This window comes from Pygoscelis adeliae, unplaced genomic scaffold, assembly GCF_000699105.1.
Source record: "Pygoscelis adeliae isolate BGI_AS28 unplaced genomic scaffold, ASM69910v1 Scaffold85, whole genome shotgun sequence".
Taxonomy (NCBI): Eukaryota; Metazoa; Chordata; class Aves; order Sphenisciformes; family Spheniscidae; genus Pygoscelis; species Pygoscelis adeliae.
Genome location: NW_008824900.1, coordinates 5,286,073 through 5,302,178, shown reverse-complemented (window position 1 = coordinate 5,302,178; position 16,106 = coordinate 5,286,073). Strand labels below are relative to the sequence as shown.

Below are 16,106 nucleotides of genomic sequence, written 5' to 3'. Positions count from 1 at the left end.
TTAACACATATAAGGACTAGAAATGGGAGAACACTATTTTCTTAAGAGGTATTAATTACAGGTAGAGATAAATAACATCCTGCTCCACAAAATGACAATTTGGGAGGGAAGGAGGGTAGAAATAGTGGGAATATCTATTAACCTTTGTAGTTTAGAGAAGGATATACATGGCCTACTCCAAAGAAACAAGTTTTTAAGGGATTGTATTGTAATGCAATTAAGACCGGTATTTTCCCTGCAGGTATGTAAATGTTGCTGTTCAAGAGTGAAGTCAGTACCATAAAGATCTTAATGGCCTCGGGGTAGACTCCAGGTGGATTCTCTGCAACAGTGCAGGCCTCTATAGCTGTTGAGCAGAGACTTCCTTGCCTCTTAACGTGTACCTCTGACAATGCCTTTAAATGCTTTTGTATCCTTTTGACATCGTGACTCCAAGCTCCCTTCCAAATCATGTTATGCCAGTTCTTTAGGATATATAGTTAATAACACCTCCCCCCCAACATTTGGATAGAACACTGTATAAGTTACCTGAATCATCTCCCTAAGAGATGAATATTTTATACAATTTTTCTTTGTGTTGCATATATTCTGAGAACTAAATCTGCAGTTTCTTTGTAGATTTGGATACTCAAGATAAAAGTGATTTAAGTATTTACTACTAAGGTCATGAGTCTCAGAGAAGAAAAGTCTCTGGATCCTTGAGAGCAGAAGAGTTCAGTTACAAATTTCCCTTTGCATCACTGAGACCACTGTCTTCTTTCCCGCATTTTAGTGTGAGAATGTAATGATATGGCTGCTATTAAAAAACCAACAACTTAATTATACTAATTCTGGTAGTATCCAAGGTTAGAAATAAAACATTTCACATTTGACGTCTTTAAATTTTCCCCTTTGCAATGCAAGTTCAAGATAGCTCTCACAATCATTTAAAAACCCACAAATTTTGGCATACCTTCAAACAGGTTATTGCATTGTTTAAATGACAGTGGTTCCTACTCTAATGTAAATACAATCTGATAAAGCCTTCTTAATATTCCACTCTTCCACAGCAATGGCTTTAAACTCGCTGATTTGCAGAACTGTCTTCTCTTCCTCCTTCCCCTCCCCCCCCCCCCCCCCCCCCAAGAGAAACACATGAGGATTTAAATCTTATGACAACAGGTTTGCTTTTCTTGGTTACACTTCACAACTATCTTGAAAGTAGTTCATCGACCAAAAGGGTCTGCTAATCACAGGCTGACAAAAAAAAAAGTTATATTATGAAGAAAAAAGAAGAGTTCACTAAAAACATTTCAGAAGCTAATAAATAAAACAAACCAGTTCCTAAGAAAATGTCTTTAATTTTCATTTTTATGGAAATACATCTTTTGTTTTTATTTCCATTATACAAAAATGTTAAATATCAAACATTTTCTGAAATCTACCAATGCAGATCCTTTTTTAAACAAATAAAGGGCCGGTGCAGTTAGCATGTTTGTCACAGGTACCAAAAAAAGTTTTTACAAAAACCCCACAAGCTGGGGAAGAAGGAGGGAAGAAACATATCAAGACTTAAGAGTGAAAACAGCAATAGATGTGAAAACAAAGAAAAACCACCTCCCACCAGGAAACTAATGTTTGAGAAACTTCTAAGTTACAGTTTTTTTGAAAGGATAAGGTATGTGTAAAGTTGGTATTTAGACGAAGACTGGCTGCACAGGGGGTGGGGGGTAGAGAATGGAAAACTAAAAAAAGATTTCCAGATGAAGTAACTGGTAGAAAGCAATATGAGAAACTGCAGTCCTACCAGTTTCAAGAATGCTGACAGCGTACTGATATTGCCTGAAAAAATAGCTGAAGATTAGGAGATTTGTGGTAACTCCCCTCAAGCACAGGAAACAGCCTAGCATGAAATCAGAGTGCCAGTTCTTTTTGTACATTTCATAGCCAGCATGCCAAAGTAGGTGACCAAAATACATTTAGTCTTGCTTCTTAAATCTAACATCACTTATGACAGCAAGGATTTCACACGATCAACAACGAGTCATATACTAGTTAATATACACACAAGTAAAATTGACAGTGATTGTTCAAGAAACAGTTTAAAATAATTAAACTGATTTTCAGGACACATACTGGTTTGTTAACACCACTTTATTTAAATAAAGTATGGCTTCCAAGAGGTGTATTCTCGCAACTGCTTTCAATCAATTCCACTTGTTAAGGCAGTTGTTTCCTACCATGTTTCAGGGACTTCAAAAATTCCAGTGGAACTACTTGTGAGGCTTCCTAAAAGACAGAGTCATGGAACAATATATTTAAGACTTCAATAGGCAAACACTGAAAAGAATAAAAATTAAATCAAGAATCTTTTTATTCTTTCAGAGCATACAAAGACATTTTTTCTCCTCTAGAGCAAGGCTCTAGATACATTACTGGCCAGTCAATATTTACGGGGGGAAAACCAAGAGACTGTTTATGAGTAGGCACTTTAAAAAAAAAAAAAAAAAAGAGGTTAATGTTAAGTTTCTTACCCAAATGTTAAATATTATATTTTGCAATTAATGAATATTTTTAATCCAAGTAATTTTGGTTTTGCAATAACTGGGATGATAAAGTTAAATAATACTATTTTCTCAAGTGTACTTGCAGTTATTCTTGTTTAAGGCAGTTCAGACAGTGAAGAATATTTTCAGCCCAAATTAATTGGAGAAGAAAGATGAATCACACTAATACTGATAAAGTGTATTTCCATAACGCCAAATACAGAGCAGGAATTTTATACTTGGAATTAGACAGTCTTGTCATTTTGCATATGCTTGCATGGCCCAATTGCCCTATTGAACTACAAGAAGAAAGCAATTTCCAATCACAGCTTTTGAATCAGCTAAGAAAGATTTTACTCGACCAAATCAGGAGAAAGGATGCTTGGTATACAATAACACTTTCTGGATAAAAGTGGCTAGAGCAGATATTGAAATGAAGTTTTAACTATTAATATTTGAATATACTTCAATACAGGCAGTGCTCCAGCTGACCAATAATTAAGATATGACTTAATTTTTTAATATAGTCTAATCCATTTCTGCAAAAAATTACTAACAAAAGTTGAAATAGAATCAACAATAAATAGGTCAATAAAAATCAAATCTTTTGAGGTTTAAATTCATGTGACCTAAGATTTTTTTTTTTTTTTTTCAGGCTGCAATAATTACTCACACAATGTAGCAAAAATATCAGGTGAAAACTAATCTGATTGTCACCTGCCTGTGTTTAGTCAGAAATACAGTTAAAAGTACTTTAATATCTACATATTTTTTAGACAAAGTCTGCAAAAAACCCCTTACATCAACCCTAGGTGAAAAGTCTTCAACCAGCTAAAGAACAATAAAAGCTATGGTTACAAACACCACACAGAACATTGCCTATACTAATGTATACATCAAAACAGTTTTTAGAAGAAAGAAGAAGATTATTTGGGTTTATAATCTGTGTTAGAAACACTATTGATTTTTCAAGCATTACATTGTGAGTTCTAAACCAGATTAAAAAAAAAAGGAAATTTATAAAATACATAACAGAAGAAAGAAAAAAAAATTATCACTTGGGCAAATCCACAACTTGACACTTTTACAACAAAAACCTACTGTTTCTTCTACTTTTCAAAAACTGCCTCTCCTGAAAGTGAGATTCCTCAAGCTTCAACAACTAGCAGTCCATGAAATGTGACTGATCTGCTCACGGTCCAGTAAGCCTTTCAAATAAGCAAAGGCTTACTCAGAGCATGTGGCAGACTGCAAGAACTGTTAAGGGTGACTATGATCCACCCATCCAAAATGTTTGGAAGGTATTTTAAACACACTCACTTTTCATCACCGTCTTGCCAAGTGTTATCAGAAAAAACCCCGCAGCTAAGTGATTCATAAATGCAAACCAGAAGCTAAAGGGCCTGCATAAGTTTAAGAGCCCAGTAGCTCAGCACCTGTCTGGCAGCTTACTCCTTCATTGAGTTGTCTCAGAAAGTCAACACATTCTCAGGAAACGTTCTAGAGAGGAAAGGGTTTCAATAGAGTTACAGCCTAGTTATTTATACCAGGGGATATAAAACAGCAGTCTGACTGGGTCAAACTGCACTCAACCTAAAACAGCACTGTGGCAAGAGGTGTGCCAGAAGTGGTGAGGGGCAGGCAGGAAGACTGTCAAAGTTTTGGCTTAATTGTAGAGGTAAATAATATTCTGACAAGATTGAGAAATTCCATTGTTTTCTCAACTTACAGAAATATCTTATCTCACAAGTAACTGTAAATAAGGGATGTTAGTGCAATATTATCAGGATATATAGTCTTAAAGTGCTAATTAAAAGGGCACATATATTAGCTTTCAGGGCAGCAGGTAGGTTTATTAAAACTGGACTCATTTGCAAGCAACAGAGGTTGTCTAATGACACACATCTGGCAGGTCAAGCTAAGTACATTCAATTATGCCATGATTCCATCCAATCAAGCTTAAGGGAAAATGACCACGTTAAGTTAATCTTACATTTCGTGATAAAGTATTGGATTAACAGGTAAATCTACTCTAGAATCCTACTTCCAGAATTCCTTCAATTTTGCTTACGATATGCAAAACATATTGGGTAGCCTTAAATAGAAAGTCACATCAAAAAAAAAAAGAGATTAAGAATAGCTAAAAATATTCAGAGACCTTTATTTTAAGAAAGAAAGCAAGCAAGATAGATATCAACTACATCCTGTTTCCTTTGGTTGGTCTCAGGTTGGGTATTGTTTGTTTGTTTGTGGGGGGTTTTTTTGGTTTTTTGTTTTTACAATTTTTGTATGATGCAATCTTCAGTTTAAATAACTTATTGCAAAAACTTGTAACAGTGACTTATTGCATTACATTCTTAGCAGTCCAGAAAAGTTAAGACATTCAAGAAAACAACTTCAGTTCTCTTCAGGCCTAGGGTAGCTCCAAACAGAACAGGAAAAAACCATGCGCACGAACATTGCCCTTACCTGCTGGAACTTGCTCCGTCTTGATCTTTTTGAACTTTTTGGCTCTCTTCTTACCATCTGACAGGGACTCTGCACAGGAGTCTGTCTGATCATAATCTGGATCTTGGCCTTCTCCCTCTTCCATATCATCAGAACCAGCTTCTTCCTGAATAGGACTCATGCTTCTCTTTCCCACTGTACTGGTACCTGTAAAACTGAAATGTAGAAGAAATGAGATTATGAACAAGTAAAGAATAACTATTACATAGGTGCTAGCTGTTGTACATCTATTAAATGCTTACGAAGGTAGTAGAATAAACTGTAGTAACTGGTGTACCATGAAATTACATTATCTGGAAGATCTGACTTAACTATAAAATTCTGTAAGTTGGCTATCTAATCCAATCTTATGTAGATGAAGGTATTCATTCTTTGTACTATAGATGTCTCAGGCTTAGCTGCTACTCTGATGAGATCACTGAACTCAAATGTAATTAAAGCAGTTCTCTACCCTGCTTAATTTTAATTTTTATTCTCTTAGTTATGAAAGCTCTTGTAAAGCATTCTCAATAGACACTAAGTTATATACAACTGTTAAGCCTCAAACACACAACTTGATATTGAAGGATTCTGCATGCTAACTTCATCCTCTCTCCTGAAACTATATGCCGTTTTAAAAGCATTTCTATTACATAAAGGTAGAGAAAACCATCAAGCTCCATATAATAAAATTTAAATCAGGCCTTAAAGTGTGAAGAGTCATACCATCCAACAGGCTGGTAAAATAAAAAGCACAAAAAATTGCACACTCATTTCTTAGGTAGTATGTGAATGAAGCCTGACTAATACAGTACTGAAGATTAACTTAGAGCTCCGTTTCATTCAGCATACATTGAAATAACACTGCATAGACTTTCATTCGACTGGAATACTATTGTTAAGTTTCCCTGAAAGACAAATGACAATATTAAAATCAAATTAGCATGACTATGAGAAAGAATGCAGTAGCAAAGGGGCTAATTAAAAAAATAGTACCCATTACAAACTTCTAAATATGTGAATATCAGCTACTTAAATGTCTATTTTAATGCTCTTTTAGAACAACCAATTAAAAAAAAAAAAGGTAGTTTTAGACTTACAAACCTTTAGATTTTCATTAAGAATGCCACAAAACAGCTCTATGCATCTAAGCCATGTTCTATTCTTTCATTTAAATAAAAATTAATACTGAGTTATAGAACAAAGCTTTACAAGCTATTTTATTTTTTCTTTCTAATCAATAATAGCAGGGAATTATGGTGACTCAATAAGGTTTCAGCTAAAGGACTGTTAAATTTGGCTGTATAGTTTTGGCTTTGAAATGGAATTTTTTCAGCTGAACATTTTGCAATTTAAAACAGACTCTTTCTGGTATGTCCAAAGGCAATAAACAAACATGAAACATATGATTACGCCTCATGCTCTCACTTCCACTTTAGGAGCACAAACACCATTTACTTTGATGAATAGCTGGCTTTTCCTCCAAACTTTCACACACAGAAGGCCTCCTTGCATGATTTTTTACAAATCATCATTTCAAGTCACACCACAACTACCATCAATAAAAAGATGCAAGCCAAAAAGCTGGATAGAACTGTTTATCCTACATACACACTTCAATATTGTAAAACAGGCAAAAACTAGGTTTGGAAAGAAAAAAGGTCTATTGAAGAAAGAACATTTAGAAAATGAAAAACTACTATATATATTTTTTAAAACATTGTTTAGAAAAGTTTGTAAGAATTCTACTTTTGGGAAAGATATTCTGAAAAATACACAAGGAAGAAAAACTCAGGAGCCATAAATTATGATCCCAGGATTTCTTAGACATATTATGAGCACTTGGCTCTTAGAAGGGAACTTGCACTCACTGTAAGAAGCAGCTCCCCTTTTGAAAGGTCTTATGGTTGGATTTAATTTTTTTCAACTTAGACTCTTGAGAAGTTACTGCAAATAAAGAGAAACAAGTTCTTGACCTTCAGTGCGCATTTAGCTGTGTACCAAAGTACAAAATAAAAATTAATTTTAGGCCTTGTGTTCTTCCTGCAGATACCTTAAGGGGAAAAAAAAACCCTACCAAAAAACTGGCAGCACAAAATCCAAAAAATATATATATATATTTTATAATCAAGAACTGTTGACTTCTTGCTTTCTCCCAAAGTATTAATTTTATTCTACATTCATTCATTGATTGCATGGATTCTAGATGGCTAAGGGTTGATTTCTTTGTGCCTTATTCTTCTTTGACTTAAATAAGATTCAAGGACTACAGCAACATTATTTATTCACTTAGCAATAGTAGCAAATCAGTATGGTTGTATACACAAGTTAGAGCACTACTTACAGCAAAGTTCAGTTTTCTAATTATCTCAGCTATTTTGGAGTATGTCCATATTTCTGCCTCAATTTCCATACTCTGTTGGAAAACAACTAAATAAAGTGGAAGAATCGAACAAACTAATATCTATTAGTAATTGTCCAATTCAGATATACTTGTTTAGGATCCTCCACTGCTTGGGTACCTGAACCATTTAGAGACAGAGACTTACATCATCCATTAACAAACGTAGCACTTAGTTTCAAAACACACATGTACAACAGTTATCCAGGCAATAATTTTTCTTTTTTAAAAGAATATATTTAAGAAGGTTCTGAAATTTCTCTTGTATATTGAAATGGAGATTGTTCTCATTTTTAAAATAAAATTACTAGCCAAGTTTTTTTGTTTGTTTGTTTGGGGGGGGGCAGGGGTGGAACAAAAAACAAAACCACAAGAAAAGCCTATCATACGTTGCCAGTTGGCAAATCTACCTAGTGAACACAATATAGCTTTCACATCAGTCAGTGATGATGGTAGGTGAAGTTCCAAGCATCTTCAATGGCGGTAGTTTTCACTAGTCCTTCCTCAACCTCTCCCTTCTGTTGACCTATTTTAATGCCAGCCCACAGGCAAACCTGACGAGGATGAATGCCACTGGAAGAAGGTGGTAGAAACAGAAAATCTACATTTTATTCTCAGTTTCTATTCCTATTAAGTACAATCCTAATCAACAAAGAATACAGTATTTTTGTTAAATTCCAGCAGTACAACTAGCAACATTAGTACTAGATGAATCAACAGGATGCGGAGGACTTGTATATCACTCTACTGCCAGAAAGAGCACGCACTCCACCTGATTAAACTGCCCGTGAACTTTGTAATGTCATTTCAGCTACTAAACAGCAGCAATCCAACTAGTACTATGGTAATTATTTTGAAAGAATCAGCAACTGGAGCGGGGGCAAAAGGTGGGAAAACAATTATGACGATGTAGCATTAAACATTTTCTGTTTTGGAAAAGCATGTCCTACTTTTAAAAGGACCACTTACTTCCATCACAACAGAGCATCTTGAACTGGCCTGGATATATACTGACCTCCAACTTCAAGTAAATCTCATTTAAACAAAAACATAAACCCTGTGTTTTCTTGCCACTTCGAACAACATTGTGGGGGCAGTAGTTACTTGACCCATCATGAAAATCAGTCATTTCAGCTTAAGAGCAGGTGAAATCTCCTGAAATAACACTAGAATACTGGAATACTACAATAATTTCCTTGCAATATTTATTATCCATATCTTTAATGACTCAGCTTTTCCCAATTCTTATCCTTTATTTAGTAATAAACCACTATAAACAACCATTTCTGTAAAAAGAAATCATCAGCAGAAATACATGAACATTTCAAAAATGTGACAAACTATCTTCAGCAAAATAAAGAGATTCAAGGAAGTGGTGCTACAAACAGCACCCTGACTTGACAGAAGCTGCAGCACTCCTGGTTTTAGCTAGAAAACTTGTAAGGCAAAATGACGTATCGCTTTCCTGTACTTCATACTAGTGTAAGTCTTTTACCATTGGCCTTGTTTTATTTTACTCATTCCTAGATGATGATAAGGAAAATTGGAATAAGTACCTACAAGTAGAGCAGGGTATCTAGTTTTACATAGAACATACCCTATGTGGTTTTTCATGCTATGGTTTAACACTATTTTGCTAAGGAAAAGGTCTGAAATCCATGCATTTCACAGTCGTGGCAGTGCTGGCAGGCAGTTATTTGCTAAGCACAACATAGCTGGTACTGTATAACACACAAGAGGCTGTGATCCATCTATTTCAAAAGTATATTCTGAATAGTGAACAGCTTTAGAGAAGGGGATCTTATTAACTACTCGAAGTTTTGTCAAATGCATCAGTTTTTCCTCTACTTCTCCATCTAACATTAATAAACAGGCATACTTCCATTAAAATCAATTTTGATATCTAACAGTAGTCATAAGTTATATGCAAGGGGTATATGTTAATTATAAGTGATTTTACCTTGTGACTGCTATTAATACTATTACACTATATTTTCTGAAGAGTAGTTCCTCTGTAATATGGGACTATATTTTTTTAGTAAGACAGGAATTAAAGAATCTTTGTTACATACTTATCAATCTGTCAATTTAAGACAAAAGTTCCTTCCAAGAAATACCCAACAACTCCATTTCTGAATGAAAAAGTAGCCAGGATATATTGTCATCATGGAGAGGAACAGCTATTCTGCAGCTGTGCTCCCTGGCAGAAATTGAAGCAGTAAGCTTATTAAATAATAAATAAATAAAGGATGTAGTAACATGAAGCTATTATAAGAGATCAGCTGCTAGATACATCACAGTATTGAGTGTTCAACTATATATGATTCAAATTAATCTGGACAAATATACACACATATACATGCACACATATATTTGTCCTGATTGTGTCATATAAATATTTATATTATATCTATTATATTTTATTTATACATAACCATTTTATATATAAAAATATAAATAAATATTTTTTATATATCTCTGTCTGGAAACAAAAGGAAAATGTTCATCCTGAGTGAACTGAAAGACCACAAGGTTTGCAGTTCCATGTTATACCTAACCAGATTACACTTAAGAGGAAACATTTACAAAAGATTAGTTGACAGGAGAACACAATCTAACTAGTAACAAATAAAAATAAAATTAAGAAAAACATGTCAAAAGACCTGCATGAAAGGGAATTTGGGACAGAACCAAATCACTTTATTAATGGAGTAACGAGAGAACAATAATTCATGTAACATCAATTATAAAAGAAGTTCTACCACCAAAATAAAAGCTGCTATCCAAGGCTATCAAAGTGTTGATCATCTAAAAACAAGGCTGCTTCATGTGGAATTTTACAACACTAGAAAAAATAGATTAAAAATTCTCAAGGAGATTAAGTGCTTAGGTATACAACTCATTGTGGCGTATCATAATTTTAAGGAAAGAATTCACTGAAAATTTTATTCAGCAGTTTTCCAAATAATACATTTGCGGTACTCCTCAAACTTCTTTGCGAGATTACAACAAAGCAGCTTTCCACAATTACTGTTTTCCAAAGTGTATGTTAAAAGAGTAAGTTGTCTATGGTTCAACCATAAGCTGCCACTCTTACCATCCATCTAGAATCTGAGAGATACCCAGAAAACAACATTCATTGAGGACAGACACTTCCAGTAGAAATAAAACTAGGACTTAGTATTTCTTTGCAGTAGACTCAAGAAGTGATAAGTATTTTCAGACTATTTAATACAGACTTAATTATAGACCTAAACCTTAGCAACATGTAAACTAGTGTCAGGACAATCTTTAGAGCTCCTCATGTCTTCACAGCATGCACTCCCAAGTTTTCCTAAGTACAATAGTTCAATTAAACTAACTTCATTTGATACGGATTTTATCATCAGGTTCCTCCATATGGTTTTTAGGGCTCAAACATGTCTTTAACACATTCAGAATTCCCACCATGACAAAAGCCATGAAAATTAGACAGCTAGCCAAAATACACACCTGCATTTAATTTTGCAAAGTAGACAAATCATAAGCGCATGTAAGTGAGAAGAACAGAACAAGTTTAGTATATTTGTTACATGACAGAAACATTTACAGGAAGATATGATGAGAGCTAGACCTTATCATAGCATTCCCAAGAAAGGTAAAGCAGGAAGACCTCAGTGTTGGTTTTATGACCATCTCATTTGGTCTGTTTAACCGGTGGGGGTTAGACAGTGGGGGGTGGCGAAGGGGAACCCCAACTAAACAAACAAACAAAAAAACAGAACACCACCTTACGTGTAACTTATGCACTCCACTGAAATTTATTTTTATATAGAATTGATGGGGGCGGGGGGAGAGAAAGAATGGCAATAACTTGATAGGTTAACTAAAAGACCCTTCCCGTTCACAGCTACACAGATGACTGAGAAAGAAGCCTCTGTTACTATCATATCCAAAACCTGTCATTAATATGAGAGGGTAAAAATGGAACAAGAAATATATACAGCAACATACTGTACCAGCATCAAAACCGGCATCTCCTGACTTAATTTTATCTTTAAATAACGAACTAAAACCCTCTTCAAGTTTTACTCCAAAAACTTAAAGCCACGCGAGTATCATCATTTGCCTTCCTGTTTCTGAAGCATAAGGACGACTTCATCAGGACTGCTCAAGATGGTAATTTACACCCTTCTCTCTGGCAGCATTATCACCATGGAAAGTCATCCAAAAACCAAAACGGCCTTTACAAGGGTATAAGATGACAGCTAAGTTTCCAGATGACACAAGCCATTCAGAGGTGTCAAATGAATAAAGAAAATAATTCTTTTATTTGGTTATAAGAAATGGTGCTGCTACATCAAGCTCAGAAGCTGTGATTTGACCTGCCCTCAAGATCCCAACATTTTAAAAATTTGTCTGGTCACATTTGTGACCAAATTCCCTCTGCTCCTTTACCTATGATCTTGTGGCAGCTGATGTACCACTACTGATTTATATGCAAAGAAATATGTACAGAAAGGAAAGTCACCTATTGGTTAAGAACTACCTGAAAATTGCTAGACTGCTAATAAAAATGCAATAAAAATACAAGAGTTGGCAATGCAGGAAAAGTCTCACCTGTTAATACAGTAGTATCGACTCTGGGAAACGTAAGGTGTGCATTGAGTTTTTAACCGCTTTCTCTCCATCTCCTTCCAACTATCTTCTGTACACTTTCTCTTTGCCTGTTTTTCTTCATGTTTTTTCTCAACATATTCTGCATATGTCTGGATCCTATAACTTTCAGCATACCTGCTGGTGTTTACAGCTATGGGGAACAAGAGTGATATACAAAACACTGTTAAAATCACAGCATGCCCTCTCCTGAAATAACTTATTTTGAAAAGCAGAAGGCAGTGAGCTATTTGTTCTGTTCATATAAACGACTTCTAGTTCCATTGTTAGTGATTGGGGGCGGGGAGAAAATGCCGTACTTTCCTCAATTCACATGGTATGTTTGAATTAGATATTCAAAACTCTTCTCAGAGTCAGACTTCATACAAAAAGGGTTAAATCTACTTAAGATTTTTCTTTTAAATTAGAAACCATCAATTCTTCAGTCGTAACCCTCTTCCAGATAGCTTGTTGGCAAGCAAAGATTTCCTGGATTTTTTCCCTTTTAGTCTCATTACTTAACCCAGCAGGTTTATTTTAGGTTTATTTTGCAAGCCTGCCAGGAAAAGACGACATTTGCAAGGCCTCTGCCAAAACTCTGTTTGATTGCTGTGAAACATAAGCTTATTTGAGCTGCATTTTGGTTGCACAAGATATCCGTGGAAGCAGTACTTAACTAATATCCAGCTGTTCCATCCTTGTATCTTTCTAACGTTTGGTCTCCATTTAACTAAAAAAGACTGGAAGTTCAAGGTAGAAGGATTTCTGTCAGTGCAAAATTAGAATCACTTCAAAAATAAAGAAAAAAACTTTCACTGCCTTCACTTAGCAACAATTTACCAACATTCCTTCAAATCCCAGCATCTTCACAGCTCTCAGCCTTTAGTCTGCGAGCCAAGCTCTGGCCTGAAGCCATCACTGTAACAGATGAATCAGCAAATTAAACTGACTGTCAACTGGTGTCCTCTGCTGTTTTCAGCCTAACTCACTGAAAGAAAGTATTGTAAACCAACCAGTAAACCAGTTTAAATATAACACACCCCCCCCAACTGTTTTTCATATACTTGGGCTGCACATTTTAAAATACCATAATTGTAGTGGAGACAAAATCCTCATTTTATTATGTACTTCCAATCTTTTTGAAGAAATTTCTTTTTCTGATTCTAGTTGAAGTGTTGTCATCTTGAATACAGATATTCTGTATTACCTTTTCTGAATTGTGATGTGGGAGCTTGTTATTTCTCGTGCTTGGGCTAGAGGTGAGGAAGATGGGTGGATTTGTTTTTTTCCCTCTTTCAGAATAGATCATCTATTCTGCATATTGGCTATGCTACTGTGGAATGAATTACCTATAGTACCAGTCACAGCATATAGATGCTGCTGCTGCTGCAGTCTTTGAAACGTACATAAAACTGGGCAACAGCTTTGTACATTTAATTTTAATCCCAAGAATAGATACCAGCAATTATGATTAATAGCCTCATGAGATTGTTGCACTAACCAAAGATGTTATGCATACCTCCTTTCACACCCCTTATATTTGTTTTGAACTGTGAAGTTATAGGATCTGTTTGTAAGAATTAGGAGTATATTTATTGCCCATGAAGTTATGGTGCAGGCATCATGAATGAATTAATAATGCTCACTGGAGTTACTGCATGCCAGCCGACATTCCTCAGGGTAAAATTTGTTTAGTTAAACTCAAGCATGTTTTTACTTGCTAAAATCAAGCACATAGTTACCATGGATCATCTGATAAATAGTAATTTGTTAGAACACAATAACCATTTCACATTATTTGTTTTGCTATAAACTAAGAGTCAAAGTTGTGGCTTTTGCATTTAATTCCCTGACAAAGCCGGCCTGTATTTAAGGAAGGAAAAAAAAAAAAAATCATCCTTATGCAGCCTAAAGATAATTTTAAAATAAATCTGTGTAAGCGTCAGTATTTTTGAACAAAGACAACTCTGCTTTCCTGAAATAAGGCCTGTATTTTATAGCAACCCATTCATATTACACATACACACACAGATATATGCATATACATATATGTGTATATGTATTTAATATTAAAAAATTATACGCTGAATATATTGCTTCATGCATTGAACAACTGAAATGAAGGCATATGGAGAATTCTGTGGAGCCACACAGATAAATCAATCTTGCATGGTCTTGAACTGAAGAGCAACTCCCTGTAAAAGTTCAAAATACGTTTTCTCTGATGTTTTTTTGATGAATGCTGTCCATATTGCCAAACAAAACCAATACAGTTACATCGCTCTGCATTGCCAATAGAAGAAATGCATTGCTAGAATGCTTTGTGAATTCTAACACACTAGAGAGAACTTAGGGGGTTTATTTACTTATTTATTTAAATCATAAGAGAAAAGACAAATCTTTCTGTGAGAAACCTGACCTAGTAACCAACACCACATGGCTGCATTTCATTACAGTAGTTGCAGCTGTAAAGTTAAGTTTCTGTCTTATAGTAGAATAATAGTAATTGCACATTATTTTAGGAAAAACATTTCTAGAGGATGGCATCTTCCCTAGTTATTAGGCAAGCTATTAAACAGGTTGACTGATGTTGAGCGATCCAAGAGGAATGTGTACAAAAATACTCTTTCACGAAGAGTATTTTTTATGTATCTTACGCAGAGCAAAATCGTGACAGATGGCCACTGACAATATTAAGTCTCTTAAGAACTGTGTAGGTAAAAAACCCACAATATAGAAATAAAATAAATACACAGAACTACACAGATTAAGGCTGCAATACTAAACACTCAAGTTTATGAAATACTAAAGTAAAAATTCATCTGTGAAGACTTAAAGTGACCTCTGTATAGATGCTCTGTGAGTCTTATCTGACCATGTACTACTTAAAACATGGGACTGCTGCCTCAGTCGGATCAACAGTGTTCAATTAGTGAGTAGCTAATTCAGTATTTTGTTTTGTTCTCATTACTCACTGTATGGTTCCACAGCCTTATTTACTGACTTCTAGGGCTATTTATGCTCCATTTAAAAAAATCAGAAGTTTGCATGTGCACTTTTTTCATCATGGCGTTGTCCAGTGTTTCAAAGTAAAGCTCATGGTCTTGCAATCTATCATAACCCTAAACATCCTTCAATATTAAACTCACTGTTTCCTATTTTCTCTGGCAAGGCAGTACTCCTACCTCCTTTTTTAAATTGTTTGTCTCCGCTACCATTAGGCACCAGTTTTCCCCAACTTAACCAAGCTACATCCCATTATCCATTTCTGGTTCTTTATCCCAGTTTTTTTTCATGCAGGGGTCCTCGTCAAATGTATTTTTCTTTAGTGTCAAACCAGTTTATTTTCAAACCTGGTCCAATCACACCCTCTTTGCTCCATCTGAACACGTAAACTAATTAGTTCCCAACCTCACCCCCATTCACTAGTTCCTTGGCCATCCCTTGCCTAAAACAAGGAAGCAGACCTGGCAATGGGGCTGGAACCATGCGCTGATCTATGCAGTACCACAAAAAATCTTGGTGAAATGAAACCTTGGTCCACCTCCAAAAGGACCAGCACACCCCAAACAAGCAAACAAAGACATATGATAAAAACTACTCCATTACCATTAATTTTTTTCTTAAAATAGTCTGCTTTGAAAGCCAAAATAAAGAACACTGTAAAGAACAAAGACAGCACCAGGACAACTTTCCCTCTCCCACCAGACTAAATTAACAGTCCTTGTAACTATGAGCAATCTTTACGATTAGGAAGGAGGCAGGGTATACTGACTCCTACCAATAAATTACTATATTTAGTTTCCTTTCTTAATGTTTCTTCACTTGGAGTAAGTCCATGTAGTACCCCACAGTTAATTATGAATGGCACTCATTCAAATACGGAAATATAGCGCAGATTCAATCTCGCAGTCTTTGTGCTCTCTTCTCTCCTAGTACGTACAGAGAATGAAGTTCTAAACTAGCTGGCTACTTTATTGTATTATTCAGTGATTTTCAAAATTTCACAGGCATGTAGAAGAATTTAGAAGACTACAAAACAAGTATGTTTCTTCAGC

At 35.2% G+C, this 16,106-nt stretch overlaps 1 protein-coding gene across 1 annotated transcript in view; it reads right to left on the bottom strand.

The window, feature by feature from the left end:
- Positions 1 to 1,320: 1,320 nt before the first annotated feature.
- Positions 1,321 to 16,106, bottom strand: part of PARN (poly(A)-specific ribonuclease) — a 64,643-nt gene continuing 49,857 nt past the window's right edge. The window contains exons 21-23 of the mRNA XM_009324747.1: positions 12,013 to 12,202; positions 4,995 to 5,188; positions 1,321 to 2,268 (exon numbers count right to left, since the gene is read on the bottom strand). Of these exons, the coding sequence (XP_009323022.1) occupies positions 2,216 to 2,268; positions 4,995 to 5,188; positions 12,013 to 12,202 (437 nt within the window). The 3' untranslated portion in view covers positions 1,321 to 2,215. The remainder of the gene's footprint in view (positions 2,269 to 4,994; positions 5,189 to 12,012; positions 12,203 to 16,106) is intronic.